At 42.5% G+C, this 15,496-nt stretch overlaps 1 protein-coding gene across 1 annotated transcript; it reads right to left on the bottom strand.

The window, feature by feature from the left end:
• Positions 1 to 6,958: 6,958 nt before the first annotated feature.
• On the bottom strand, positions 6,959 to 14,421 carry LOC149285292 (oxygen-dependent coproporphyrinogen-III oxidase, mitochondrial-like). Its single transcript, XM_089495523.1, has 7 exons — positions 13,959 to 14,421; positions 12,807 to 12,950; positions 12,607 to 12,717; positions 12,388 to 12,529; positions 10,431 to 10,649; positions 7,159 to 7,263; positions 6,959 to 7,046 (listed from the first exon to the last, which is right to left on the bottom strand). Exons 1-7 carry the CDS (start codon positions 14,419 to 14,421, stop codon positions 6,959 to 6,961), a joined length of 1,272 nt encoding a protein of 423 aa, XP_089351649.1.
• Positions 14,422 to 15,496: the final 1,075 nt, after the last annotated feature.

The raw sequence follows: 15,496 nt of genomic DNA, 5'->3' as shown, positions 1-15,496 counted from the left end.
CAGCTGTGCTTAGGGGAGTGTGACCTGTGTGACTGCACAGGGCGCAACAGCCAAGAGGGATACCTCCATTGCGGCCCTGCAAGATACTGTATAGGGCTGTATAAATAGACTTCACGCTACCACCACAGGACTTCAGAAAGGTAAAAGATGGGGAGAAAGGGGAGAGATAGATAGTATAGAAAAGATAGTAAAAAAATGGAGTGATAAAGCAAAAGAAGGAGACAAAAAGGGGAGCGAAAGAAAGAAAGAAAGAAAGAAAGAGGGGAGATGGGTAGAAAGGGGAGAGAAAGATGGGAAAGTGGGAGAGATAAAGAAAAAGAGGAGCAAAGAGGAATAAGCTAAGAGGTAGGGAGAATGGGCAGAGATAATGAGAAAGAAAATTGAGATATGAGATAAAGAGAAAGGAGTGAGATAATGAGAGATGAGGAAGAAGAGAGAGAGATGAGGAAGAAATATGTGAGAAGTGGGATAAACAATGAGAACATGGGAGAGGTAGGGAGAAAGAAAGAAAGAGAAACAGGAGGGATTAGAGAAAGAGAAACAAGAGAGATAAAACCGAAAGGGTAGATGTAGAGAGAAAAAGGAGGGAAAAATATAAAGGGTAGATGTACAAGTTCCGAGTAGTTTTGCTAAATAAATATCTCGAAGCTAGAAACTGTAATTTACTAATGGTATATTTTTGTAAAGGTAACCCTTTGTATTGCATATTCTACCATTTAAAAGAGTTAAAAGGCTTCTCTTCTTAGAGACAATGTGATTGGCTCTGATTATCGTGGAAAGATACCAAAGAAATATTGTGGCATAGGTTGATTTTATTTTCACAAGCCCCCATTTCAAAGCTTACAAGAACTGGATGCATATTTTCAGAAATAGTCAGCTGTTTATCGAGTAAATGGACCAGGGGAATAAATAATCTCCCTCTCATGTACTTTTGGCTAATGCTTCAAAATCTTCTTTGGGAACATGGACAAATAGCTTTGGAGGGATGGGGGAGGGTTACTCTCTAAAACCCCTGTGAATTGGAGATTAATAACATTTGAGGATTCTTTCGGGAAGTCTCCTAGACTTTCCATCGCCATCTGTCTACTACATGCACGAGAGCCTGAAAAAGCATCATTGAAAAATGCATCATCTAAACACAAATGCAGCTTTTGTGGAGATGCGATCATTCTAGTTAATGTATCTGCCATAATGGCAACTAAAAAAAAAACTTGTAAGAAAGTGTCATTGTTACAGACAAGGACCTTCTAGCATTCCAGGTGGGTTATAATCAGTATGATCCTGGCTACCTGAGCAAAAAATGAAGAATGATCCAAATATCATTCTGCACATGGAGCTTCCCTAGTGAAACCCGAGGACCATCTGCCAGAAGAGGAGAACGTCTTTGGCTCCAGTCCCACTTTGACCTGTACGCCTCTCAAATCATTGAGACCAGGTTTAAAACCCAGATTACCCACTCTAAATCTTAGGCTGGAATATCAGTGATCGTCTATCGCATTGATAGTCCATCTGGTTTAGGTACACTTTGTATTACAGTCATAGAAATAAATGGAAATAATGAAATTATGGGTTTTTTTCCTTGGATTTTTTGCTGTGTTGGCCAAATAAAACGCACCAGCTTCAGCAAGAGGCTCTAGTAAATAGACGCACCATCTAAAGATTATAGCACATGGCAACACATGGCTTTATTATTTTTGTATTATTAGCTCATTTTCTTCATGCTGTACTTTTATTTTAGCTCGGTCTTTTCTTTTTTCCTTCATATGGTTAGCATTATTCTCTTACTTGATATTACATGGTGTGGCATAAGCTCATGTACCATACTCTACCACCTGCTAGCGAGTTAAGTTCCCATAAAATCTTGTTGGTACTTGGTATACGACTTTAATCCGTTTTGGTTACAACAGGACAAATATACATGTGTTTAAGCTAAGAATTAAGTTCTCTCACTAAACTAACACTAAAACACCCTAAGAAATCTGAGAAATCGTTTTTGGAAGTAAAACGTTTGTCATCATTTGTCTTTGTTTTACTGTTTTGAGTTTTGTGTAACAGTCCAGATGGAGTCTACTAACATGCAACCCAATCACCACTCATAGCTGGGCGTATGGCGCCATTTCAAAAAATGAAAGGCTTTTTAAAGAGAACAATAGACAAAATAACAAAGGAGGGGTGAGAGTAACAACAAGCCCTCCGCCTTTCACTATTGTTATGCACTCTGGATCTCGGAAATTTTGGCATTTTTCTATTAATACGTAACACCACCTTCTATATGCGCATGTACATTTAACACTTTGTTGTTTTTTTTAAAGTGGCTTAAAGTACATCTGTCATATTTTCCATATCTGATCTTCCTTAATTAATTCCCCATTTAATTATCTCTCCCTTTTTGTTAAATTGCCGATTGCTGTTAATTGGTTCAGACAGCCTTTGTAGAGGTGTGGATAGAGATAGAACAGAACCTCAGGATAAGACTAGCATGAAAATGCTGCCTCTGCCACAGGGTGCCTACCTAATGATAAATGTTATTCCCTGTATGGGAAAGGGGCCAATATTGTTCAATTTCTAATCCAAAAATAACAACCATGCCTCCAGGCATTCAAAGGGTTGATTTGGACAATGAAAGAAAAAAAAACCATTGTCTGTTACCTGGGGTTTTTCCGACTGTCCGTCATGGGCACTGGGTGAATCTCTTCCTTATCATGATGATGATGGTGATGATGTTTTTGAGAATGAAACCCGTTGAGCACAGCTCCAGGCCACAGACTAGTGAGCAGAAGTAATTTAATGATGAGAACCATATCTTCTAGTGAGTTTTCATTGCCTGTTTTTGTACCGGTTTGTCGCTCTTTTAAAACACATTACCGGTAGATGATAACAAGCACATAGCAGGTTCCTGCGACCCTCCTCTGGCTGGTTTAACACAAATCTGGAATATCCAAGATAAGATCCATGATCTGTTTGTGAAGGAGCATCCTTTCAGTCGAGTGAGGAAACCTGCCAAATCGTGACAAAGTGACCAAATAAAAGCGTATATTATTGTTTATTCCATCTGGGCACCATTCACGGTGTTATTCTTCATTTTGTGATGCTGCGTAGGATCTCGACTGAGCTTACAACCCACATATACTCTCAAACTAACCCCAGCATGGGAAAGAGTGATGTTCATGCTTAATCCCCTTAATCCTACATGCACCATTAAAAATATATAAATAAATAACTTCTAATACACTGGGAAATCTGGTTTTATTTTCTAGTGGCCGTGGGATTTAATCCGAGTTATTCACGTTTCAAGCAATTTTCTTCAATGGTTATTTTTCTAAAAATGTGTATATAATGGTAAATTTTTGCCATGCTAATACATTATCTGTAATTCAGACTCAGACTCTAATTCCTACAAAGAAAAAGATTCTAAAGCACAGCGAGCAGCGCTCGTGATTGTGAATCCCTAAGTGTCTTGGATAAATTGACTCATTAAACTTAATGGCTTTAGACTAAATAGACTGGCACAGAATATCACCTCTGGGTAACTGGTTTCAGTCCAGTAATGCTTGGCCGGTCGTCAAATTCATTAGATTTTAATTGATTGTACTGCTGCAATATGGTAGGCATGTTACTGTAAAATAAATCCACAGTCTTTAGGGATATTAGTGAAAAACAGCATAGGGCCCTACGTACCCGGGCTTTAATGTTCGCAGAAATGTAATAAATGTATTGTGATCATTTCCTTTAGAACATCATGCTAAAGGCTTATGTGTAGTCAGCTAAACCGTGCCTTTATACACTAGAAATGTGTAGCAATAGAGATAGTTCATACATTTCAGAACACGACATGGTACTGGCCTGGGTCAGAGTATCTCCAAAACTGCAGCTCCTGTGCGGTGTCAAAAGTCTGCGGCGGTCGGTACCTATCAAAAGTGGTCCAAGGAAGGAAAAGCGGTGGACTGGCAACAGGATAATAGGCAGCCAAGGCTCATTGATGCACGTGGCAGGAGAAGGCTAGACTGTGGGGTCAAATCCAACATACAAGCTACAGTAGCTCAGACCGTTCACGGTGCCCATGCTGACCCCTGTCCACTGCCGAAAGTGCCTACAATATTTACGTGAGCATAAGAACTGGACCACGAAGCAATTACAGAAGGTGGCCTTGTCTGATGAATCACCTTTTATTTTACATCATGCAGATGGCCGGCTGCATCGCTTACCTCAAGAACACCAGGATACATCCCTGAATGCCCACCTCACAGCTTACAGGACTTAAAGGATCTGCTTCTGACGTTTTGGTGTCGGATACCACGGCACACCTTCAGAGGTCTAGTGGAGTCCATTCCTCGACGGGTAAGGGCTGTTTTGGCGGCAAAAGTTGGACCCACACAATATTAGACAGGTGGCCAAAATGTTACGGCTGATCGACTGGACAGGGTGGAGGAGTGGTGGTGGAGGGGGAGATGGGTACACACGTTTTGTTGGATGGGGTTTCTGTTCCCAGTTTCCTTTTCCTCTACTTTCCCCGTGAGCGGGGTTGTGGCTCTATGGGTCTGTCCACACACATGGTCGTTGTGCAGATACCTGTCTCATAAGGTGTCACACCGGTGGAGAGTGAGAAAAGGAAACAAAGCTGTGGACAAATAGAGAAAAAATGTACGAACAATATTGCATATAACAATCATTGATGTATACCTTTGAAAAGCACTGTATAGATGCTTTTTAACCCAGGTAAAGTGCTGCCGTGCAGTATGGGGGATGTATAACTGACTAGTTGGTTCCCTTCCATGAAATCTATACATGCCACATACTGCAGGGCAGCATTCTATCAGCAATATGTAAACATTATTTGTGCCCTGGAAAACATAACATGGCTCCATGCGCACCCGCTGGATATGTCCAAGTACAGTTTACAAGGACTGTAATAAAGGAATAAATACATAAGTAAAGCTCTTCCCTTTTAGAGTGATGGATTATGCATAGAACAATTAAACCCAGATTAATTTGGTAAATTATTGTAAAATTGCTAATGGAATGGCAGCATTAAAACTAATGAAATAAGAAAAAGCCAAATTATGTTTGATCTAGGACACTCCAGAGCATTTACTGTGTGTGGGGGGGACATATTTCACTGCAAGCAATTAGTACTTGAGGGTTTAAAATGTGAATACTTAAAACTAAATTAAATCATTTTGGGTGGATTGTCTTTGTAGAATTTAAGAGGGATGCGTTTATCACGGCACGGTTTACGCGACAGAATTTTATTCTTAGAAATTGTAAAATTAACCTCCTGTCTGCACTTAATTTCCCTAAATTTAGAAGCAGGGCAGCTGGTGAATTCGAGGAGATTGTGTATGAAAAGCAACACAAAATACCAGCCGTAAACGCCGAACCGAATCTTCCACCCCAGTGTGATCACGAGGCAGACATTCTGCATGGGGCAGCAGAATTAGAACAGAATTAAAGGGACCCCCCAGCCATCAAATAGACTTTCATGGGAGTCCGCATGATTTTTGGGGGACAAGTGGGACTTGACTGCTTCCTGAGTGGACAGTGTGATTTCACAGATGTGTGATTGACTTCGAGTTACATCATGTTGTTTAAGTGTTCCCTTTAGTATTTTGAGCAGTGTATATATATATATATATATATATATATATATATATATATATATATATATATATATATATATAATCTGTCACCAACAGCAACCTACACAGTCATGCCAATATCAAACTTATTACACAATTTAATGAATTTCCAAGTAAAACATTTAAACATTACGTAGCTGCTAATTTCATTAAGTTAAGAACACAAATAACCTGTCCTGTCGCATGTATCCCTTGCCCTCCGGCACAAACAGCCAGTCAAACAAAAGATTTAAGCAAAATATTTTATTTGCTGCAAAAATCTACTTTGCCAACATGGCTGATAGAAATAAATACAAAAATTATAAAATTTACTTTGCATTGGTGGTTCTAAATCACAGATTCCCAGCAGTCCCGAGGCAGTACATTAGTCACGTTCATTAAGGAAAGATCCGTTTGAGAAAAACTTCACCAGTGCATATTTTGAAGTGATAACACCGGTTGGATCATCTTTATTAAGCGCTGCGGCATTTTGTGCTAACAGATGGAGGGGGGGGGGAAAGTGGCATATATTTTACTACGATACAGTACTGAATCCTCATTCCTGGTACCCTAAATTGTTTTATCTCTTAAAAACGTTTCCTTATACACACACACACACACACACACATTTTCTCCAGGAACAGTTGCCATGTGACAAAAAAAAGGCACAAATACGATAAAGAAAAGGCATCCTAAAAGTTTGTATTTTTGTGTAATTAAACCTTCAGAGGAGGGATTAAAATGAGAGACCCACTTATGCCGCCGTGCAAATATTGTTGTCCAAGTGAACCTTTCAAAATAATGTTGCTGAAGTCCGTGTATATCGCACACCAACTGAACACCAAAGCTTCACAGTTGATTTCATTTTATCCACACCTGGAATATTTATAATTTTAAAATTGCTGAAGTGGTGAGAACTGCATAAAAAGCACAGAAGTCTGTGGTTGGGTCATTGTGGTTGTAATATTCGCTTTAAACAATCTGCTGGCGCTGTATAAATAAAAAATGTAATTTCTGTAATATGCCAACATGCTATACAATCATTGGCTGGATCAGGTATAGTGTGATTACCGCGCACGCAGATGTGTTCAGACTTCTCCACATTGGCACTCTGTTCAGAATTCTGTTTGAAATCATGGTTCAGTGGCAATAAACACAAAAACTTACAGCATCAATTATATCCAATGCGCCACAAAAACACCGCGAAGTTGTATGTTTGAGCAGCAATGAGAAGTATAACAGACATAAAAGTTAAGGTTGGAGCACGTTAACACCAAAGTGCCACCGTACAGCATTTCCTGGAATCCATAGTTTGGTGCCGACCTAGTAAAAGCAGTCTCTAATCAATGCACCCAGTCCTTGGGTTCACGGAGAATATTGATGATTTCAGCTTCCTTGGAGCCCGGTTCTGGCGAATGCATATACTCCCATCTGGAAAGCAACAAGCAAAATGGATCGATCAAGGGATTTACGAAAAGACCCTATTTATACATTAATATACTAAACATTTTTTTTTTTTTATGTTATCTTGTTCGTTACGTACCTAGCAGTCAATGGCAGGGACATCAGGATACTCTCAATCCTGGAGCCTGGAGTTGCTAGACCAAATTTGGTCCCTCTGTCATACACAAGGTTAAATTCTACATACCTGAAGTGGGAAGAAAGATGAAAAGAATTGAGCAACCAGGAAACAAAGTTATTTTCCTCAGCTCTTTTAAAAACACATTTCTATACACCAAGAAAAAGAGTTTTACACAGCAAGTCTGAGACATCGACAGCACTATAAAAATACTGAGTGTTCTGCCCGTTTTCTACAGTATTCAGTCTTCCGTGTCATGTTTTAAAGCAGCTAAGCCGGCTTTAAACACTAAACCTGTGATCCAGTTGAACTGAAGAGCAAGTTATGGGGTGAATCCAAACATTACACTTCAATGTGCGATATATTATAAAAAAAAAAAACAAAAAAAAAAAAACAAAAAAAAAAACTCTTGCTTTGTCAGATACACTAAACATAAAAAAAATTCTCCACGTCAGAAATCTATAACTGGGGAAGCAGGTCGGTTAATATCCATTTCTAAGAACGTCTTACAGTTATAAGAACTAGAGACACTAACTTAAACGAGAATGTGACCTACACAAATAAAATGTATTTATTGAAATATAGCAAGCAGGTAAGACGTTACAATTAATTAACAGTAATCATGCAAACACGCAATCACACTTCATATGGGCACTGATTGGCAGGGGTAGGAGTTGTAAGAAGCAAACCATACTAATGCAAGAAGGTGTAATCAACACACGCTGGAACAGGGATAGGATTTACCAATACAGCGGCGTAACTACAGGGGTCACAGCCCGTGCCTCTAGAGCGGCGGTTCTCAACCTGTGGGTCTCCACTAGGGCTGAAACAACGAATCGATAAAATCGATAATCGATAACTGAAATCATTGTCGACGATTTCCGTTATCGATTAATCGAGTGATCGATTCGTTGTTGGAGCACTCGGCTCCTTTTACTTACCTCCGCGAGCGTTCCCCGCTTCCGCTACACGCGCCTTCTTTTAGTTGCGGTTCGCTCTGTGCGAGTGGCTCCGTTCGCACAGAGCGATTCGCGGGGGTGGGGGGGGCAGGCCAGGGTAGGAGACTGAGTGCAGGGCAGGGTGGGGGTAGGGATGCAGGGCAGGGTGTGAGTGTGGGGGCAGGGCAGGAGACTGGGTGCAGGGCAGAGTGGGGGTGGGGGTGCAGGGCAGAGTTGGAGACTGGGTGCAGGGCAGAGTGTGAGTGTGGGTGCAGAGCAGAGTGGGTGCAGGGTGTGAGTGTGGGGGCAGGGCAGAATGTGGGGGCAGGGCTGGGTGCAGGGCAGAGTTGGAGACTGGGTGCAGGGGCACAGTGCAAAGTGCAAAGGGCTGGGTGCAAAGTGCAAAGGGCTGGGTGCAAAGGGCTGGGTGCAAAGGGCTGGGTGCAAAGGGCTGGGTGCAAAGGGCTGGGTGCAAAGGGCTGGGTGCAAAGGGCCGGGTGCAAAGGGCCGGGTGCAAAGGGCCGGGTGCAAAGTGCCAGGGCTGGGTGCAAAGTTCTGGGTGCAAAGTGCCAGGGCTGGGTGCAAAGTGCCAGGGCTGGGTGCAAAGTGCCAGGGCTGGGTGCAAAGTGCCAGGGCTGGGTGCAAAGTGCCAGGGCTGGGTGCAAAGTGCCAGGGCTGGGTGCAAAGTGCCAGGGCTGGGTGCAAAGTGCCAGGGCTGGGTGCAAAGTGCCAGGGCTGGGTGCAAAGTGCCAGGGCTGGGTGCAAAGTGCCAGGGCTGGGTGCAAAGTGCCGGGTGCAAAGTGCCGGGTGCAAAGTGCCGGGTGCAAAGTGCCAGGGGTGGGGCAAAGTGCTGGGTGCAAAGTGCCAGGGCTGGGTGCAAAGTGCCGGGTGCAAAGTTTCTTGAACAGTAATAGTCCACCTCTTTTCAGAATGTTTGGGGTTATTTTGTTTCATAAATATTGTGTTTGGGTTTTTGTACTTTGAAAATATTGTTTTTTTATTACATCATAACAAAATAAGAATGTTAATGTAAATTTTAAGTTGTTTTTTAACATCCAGTTCATTAAATTATTTTAAATAAACAAAAAATTTGCATATTGTTTTTTTTTATCCGATTAATCGAAAAAATAATCGGCCAACTAATCGATTATTAAAATAATCGTTAGTTGCAGCCCTAGTCTCCACCCCTTTGGGGGGTCAAACGACCCTTTCACAGGGGTCGCTTAAGACCATCGGAAAACACATTTCACAATATATAATTACATAATTTTATGGTTGGGGGTCACCACAACATGAGGAACTGTATTAAGGGTCATGGCATTAGGAAGGTTGAGAACCACTGCTCTAGAGGGCCCTTTCTAAACTATTTTGAACCGGCACGGGGAGACAAGAATGTATCAGGGTTAAATGGGTAAACGGAGGCCGCACAATGTGTGAGCAGCCAGACAGGACGCTGCAGGAGCGGTGAGAGGTAAGCAGAGGCAGGTGGGATGTACGGTATGTATGTGTGTGCGCATATTTGCATGAATTTGTAATGGTGCGTGTGTGGGAGAGGATGGATGTGTAAATGTTTGTGTAAGTGAAGTGAGATAGAGTGTTTGTTAGAATGAATGTGTACGTGTGTGTTAGTGAGTATGAGTAAGTGTGTTAACATGTGTGCCAGAGTATGTTAGAAGTGGGGAGGCAATGATGGCACAGACCAGCTGTTGACGTTGGTGGGGCCCCAGGGCAATTTCCACACCAGGGCCCTATGGTTTCTAGTTACGCCCCTGTACCAATACCATTTTGCATTTACATGTAAAACCTTCCCCAGAATCATCATATAACTGCCATGCTGGATTATGTTAAGGTTAGCGTTTTAAATATTGACGTGCTAAATAACCTACAAAATAGCATTTTCACCATTAAACTTTTAATGCAACAATAAAGCAGATATCCCATGCACAGAGAAGAGTCTGCAAACACCACCCTAATAACACAGAGCCACCTACGGTTCAGCAGGTCTAAAGCTCTAATATAAGAATCAGGGCCGACACATGAAGCAAGAAAAAAAACCTCAGTGGGTTTTGAATTCATCGCAAGTATAAATGTAGAAGTGATATGCGGCCAGACAGACGAGAGGCAGATCTGTAAACGCACACCACGCCAAGATAAAGCCCTTTATTATGCATAAGCAAAAATACGGCCAATTCTTTGTATAAACGGGGTCCCTCAAAAGGCTTAACATCTATACCCTTGTTTTCCTCAATAGATGTAATTTGACCAACTCGGTGATGACAAAACTCCATGGCTACTCACCGTCCGCGTCTCAGCTGCTGCCACAGCTTATCTTCTGGGGTGAAGGAGTCGTTCTTGTGTTTTTCAACAATAGGCAGGTAACACGGCACAACGGCCTTGGCGCAGCTCTGCACAAACTGAAACAACTCTTCCTTGGATGGAGAGTCCAGGTCATCAAAGAATATGCCCCCAACGCCTCGCCGCTCCCCACGATGCTTGATGAAAAAATAGTCATCGCACCTGAAAAACAAGCAGCAGATGTAGTCAGCCTTATGGTTATTAAATAGAACTCAAAGAGAAACGGTTCCCAAGAACAGCTGAATTCCCTATCAGAACTATAGGGCATCTGTACCTAAGTGCAGCACAACCATTTCTGACCTGGAGATCTCACGCTTACAAACGATGCCTGAATCGATCAACGGCTTAATAGCCACAAGACAACGTAACAGGAGGAATAAGAGTCTGATAAGAGGGAATTAGAGCGGCTACTTTAACTGCACACAAGTCAAATAGATTTTTAATAGACACATACTGCTTATTTGAACCGATAAACAGCATTACATAGGGGCAGTGTACAGAACCACGAAATGGTGAGTTTGGGAAAAGTGACAACAAAAAATAGATACAAAATGTAAACATTTAATAAAAGCATAACTCTTGATCTTGTGCAACCAAAAATAAACTGCAAGTAGAAAAATATAAAATGATAAATAAAAGTTTACTATCACTACATACCAGCATTGTATGACACTGTCGCTTTTTAAATACTTTGGGATTTTTCAAAGTACAAGAGGGGAAATTCTAGAAGGGGGGCCATTACTTAAAATGTGTCATTCAGAACAGCCTGCCAGCAGAAGTGGTAGAGGCTAACAGCAAGAGAATTTAAACATGCATGGAATAGGCATAAAGCTATCCTGAATCTAAAACAGAGGGATGATTAGGCTTACATCAGGAAAAACTTGCAGACTAGACGGCCAAATGGTTCTTATCTGCCGTTAAATTCTATGTTCCTACATCACCCCACCCTGTTTATCTGCGGAGCGCAGAGAGGCTGTTACAGAATCTTTATCTTCCCAAATTAGCTGAGCAAGGATCCTACGGCAAAGAGGAGATAAATCTTCATACACCCAACAAACGATCTTAGACAATTCCAGTAAATGGTACACAGAGTGACATAAGCGGGGCAGCAAGAAACTGAAAACAGAATTTTCATCAGAAACCCTAAATATATTCAATCAGGGCTTTCAAAGAACAAAACTAACAGATGGATCTCTCTCTCTACCGACTGATCGCGTGTAACGGAGCTTTTGGCCAGTGCGATAGCCCATCGTATAAGGAATGCCCATTGCTACCCCTACGATACCAATTATTGTAATCTGCAATGCAGGGCTATGGAGGTGATCCTTTTTTCCCCAAAAATAAAAAAAATTAAATATAAATTAAAAAAAAAAAAAAAAAAAAAAAAAAACATTTCGGGAGCCCAGTTATATTGCACTATAAAGTACAAAAAAATAAAATCACTGCCCCCAAACCCATAGTATTAAAAATGATATAATACATGGTAATATGTAAAGCACCGATGTGGCACCTTTGGAACATAAAAGTATGTATGTGAGGTATGACGAATTAGGAGATTTTGCTGCAATAAATGGAGTCATCGTTCAGCTGTGACGCCTACAGTACAGAACAAAATTTAAGATAGAAAATACATTTTTGCAATCTATTTGTATTAAAAGTTTGTTTTTGGTTTCTATCCATTATCACTAATTATTACGTATTAGTATTATTTTAAAGGAAGGTCCTACTTTTCCTGAATAAAATGATGGATAATTTCCAAATATAGAAAATGTGAATCACGCTTTAACAAACATATGGTAAAATATCTTGACTCTTTGGTTATGAAAACCCCCAGGCGTGAAGGGGTTAAAATTCAACAGCAAACGCAGATAAAGTAAAACAAGGTGAACCAAACACATACCACTTCTTAAATTTGGGGTAAAATCCAGGGCTGTGCTTATCACAGGCGTCCTTCAGAGTCTGGTGGAAGTGGACAACGTCCTCCTGATCCAGGTATGTAGGGGTGAGATCTGTACCCCCTCCGAACCACCACTGCTTGTTACCTTTAAACAGGGGAAAGGGGCAGTTAACACACCATCCAAACCACACAAAAAAAAACACAACATCTCCATCTTCTTACCGTCCGCTTCTTCTATTTCAAAGTATCTGTAGTTGAAATGGATTGTAGGAACGTGAGGGTTCTTGGGATGAATGACAGAGCTCACGCCCATGGCACAGAAGGGCAGTTTACCTAAATAGAATAAACATTAATATAAATATTCCGTGGTCATCAGATAATACACTATGCTAGTAACTACTACTACTACAAACAATGCCTACCTTGTTTAGTTTTAAGGGATTTCCCACGACTTTTCATTTGCATAATGGATTCCTCCGAGAGATACCCGTGGACCACCGACACGTTGACGCCTGCTTTTTCAAACACGTTCCCGTCCTGCAGGACACAGCTGACCCCTCCACCGCCTGCCACAAGAGATACAATAAATGGCATATCCTCAATTCATTACCATTGAAAAGTTTGGGGTCGCTTAGAAACGTCCTTGATTTTGAAAGAAATGCAAATTTTGCCCATTAAAATAAAGTGAAATGGATGAGAAATACAGCACAGACGGGGTTAATGTTGTGACTGACGTAGCTTTATCACTCCCATCACTCCTGTGTTTGCTGATCCAAGTTTAAAAGGATAATTGATTGTTAAAAAAAAACATTTTGCGATTATTGTTACAGCGAGAAACTTCCTTATTTTCCATGTAAACAGCAGTGACCCCAAACCTTTGAACACATGTATGCGTGTGTATGTGCACGTACATGTATGTATGTGTGCATGCCTGTATACCGGCATTTATTCAGAGAGGATCATTAGCTATTAGGAGCGACAGATTCCAAATGATTGTTTTGGGTTTTAACCCCACATCTGCATTACAGGTGACAGTCCTAATGCCACACAGTCATGCTGCATCAGTAACCCTTTCCAGACAGATAAAAGGTTACCCCGTTATTCTCTCTCACACTTATCTCACTTGCTGCATGTATTTGTACCGGCTGGGTACCGGTTCTGCTCTCTGGGGTATTCACTAAAGGGAGTTGTGTTTCAGCCCCTTTGACCTTGTTACACATTATGAAAAGCCAAAGAGCTTGCCTGGCCCTGCATAATGTATAGTTAAATCAGTGATCTCTCACACCATTGAATTATACATTATACAGGGCCAGCTCAGTCCCTGTTGTTGGAGAAACCTGTCAGTGTTGACCCTTCATAACGAATAGGGGAGTGAGGGAGTTAGAACCACGTCTCTCCTGCCAACCCCCCCTTTAGTGAATAGAGCCCTGCGGCATGTACACGATTACTTAGCGTCTGAATGACAGATCGGTTCTCCAGCACTTCCGCAGTAACTACCTGCGGTGCTGTCAGGCAGAGAGTAATGAGAGTTGTACCGTACAGGTACCGTACCGCCTGTCTGTGTCCGCACTTACCCTCCTGACGCTGCCATCGGTCAACAATAAACGTGGCACCTCCATCAGCCTCGGCTAGTGCCCGGCACACCTCTGCCTGGGTGCCCATGATGAGCAGCTCCATTTGGGTCTTCATGTCTTGCCGGTTGTCCTGTAGCTGCTGGAGGTCAGTGACCGGCGGGGCCATAAATCCCTCACACCGCTTAACCAGGACATCCCCCGGGCTGCCTTCCGCAGGCACGGAGCTTCGGGGAGCCATCTCCGCCCGCTGTAGGTGACTGTACCCCGCTGCCAGCCCGGCTACCACTGCGGCCCCAGCGGCTACAAGCAGAGAGCGCCTGCCCGTGGGGTTCCGGGTAGCGCTCCCGTGCATTTCCCGGACAGCATGGCATAGCGGGATGCGGAGGGAAGCTGAACCGATCAGCTTGCCCCGGAAGGCACGATAAGTGCCGGTCCGAACCGCGGACAACAGCGAAGAAGACATTGCTTACAGCGAGCAACACGGAACGAGCGCAAAGTGCATGACAGGCTGTGACAGCGATATATGTAGCCGCCCCTGACAAGGCCGCATGTGCCGGCCAGCACGTCTCCTAGCAGCACGTAGGCGGGGCCAAGAGAGGCGCAAGGGCTCATGGGAGATGTAGTGCGTCTGAAGCAAGAGCTCACGGGAGATGTAGTGCGTCTGAATAAAAAGACCACTGGGAGATATGGGATTAATCTTGCAGAGTCGGGGTGTCTCGAAGGCTGCTGGCCAAAATTGCACCCATTTTATCTTTTAGCGGGGATTTTTAGTGATATGAAAGTGGTGTATAATAACTGCTTTTTTAAATTAAAAATACAACAGAATTCTTATGAAATGATATCACTTTTCTGCTGTGGCACAATTAACCCAACAGATGCTATCTGTGACTCTACCGCAGGCTGTCCCGTCAGTAGGGTGATTTACCTCCTCGGAGGCTGACAGGAGGGAGAGTTTGACGCCTATCAGAACCTTTTTGTGTAAATCCACTATATCTTTATTCGTAGTCTCACCGCCTGGCGGCGCCCGCAGATAACCGAATGCTGACACCTTCTTCACATGTGTGCCTTATCTTTATTCTGCTCTTCTTTAAAGGCGGCACTTTAATATGTTATCTATACAGTGTGCCGGGCAATTTGCTAACAAATGTGTAATTATATACTGTATGTCAACAAGTAGATTGTTATATCTATGAACAGCAGCTCAACCTAACATAACAAAATATAGAAACAGATTATGACAGCAGATAAGAACCATTCAGCCCCACTGGTCTATCAATTTTTCCTGATGTAAAAAATGTAAATTCTCATACTCTATTAGTCTCTACCACTTCTAAGAAGTGAAAATTCCTTATATTACATCTAAACCTCTGACCAGGGCCAGCCTGACAATGGAGCCAAGTGGGGCAACCACTCCAGGCGGCACTTTTGAAGGGGCGGCACTTTGCCGCCCCAAGCCCTTTTTTTTTTTAAAAAAAAGCGAAAGAGAGAAAGGGGCGCCGAGTGGTTTTCGCTTACCAAGCTGTCAGTACCCGCTCGGC

This window comes from Sceloporus occidentalis, unplaced genomic scaffold (genome assembly GCF_023333645.1).
Source record: "Sceloporus occidentalis isolate IW3139 unplaced genomic scaffold, rSceOcc1.0.p SCAF_81, whole genome shotgun sequence".
In the NCBI taxonomy this organism is placed as follows: domain Eukaryota; kingdom Metazoa; phylum Chordata; class Lepidosauria; order Squamata; family Phrynosomatidae; genus Sceloporus; species Sceloporus occidentalis.
Note: the sequence above shows the minus strand (reverse complement) of the source record. Positions and strands in the feature narration are given on the sequence as shown.

Excerpts from the sequence above, each read along its gene's own strand:
- LOC149285292 (XM_089495523.1), bottom strand. The coding sequence starts at position 14,421 with ATGTCTTCTTCGCTGTTGTCCGCGGTTCGGACCGGCACTTATCGTGCC. Across the intron at positions 12,530-12,606 it reads TGAAATAGAAGAAGCGGACG|GTAACAAGCAGTGGTGGTTC; the intron begins GTAAGAAGATGG and ends CCCTGTTTAAAG. Across the intron at positions 7,047-7,158 it reads TCCCTGCCATTGACTGCTAG|ATGGGAGTATATGCATTCGC; the intron begins GTACGTAACGAA and ends GTTGCTTTCCAG.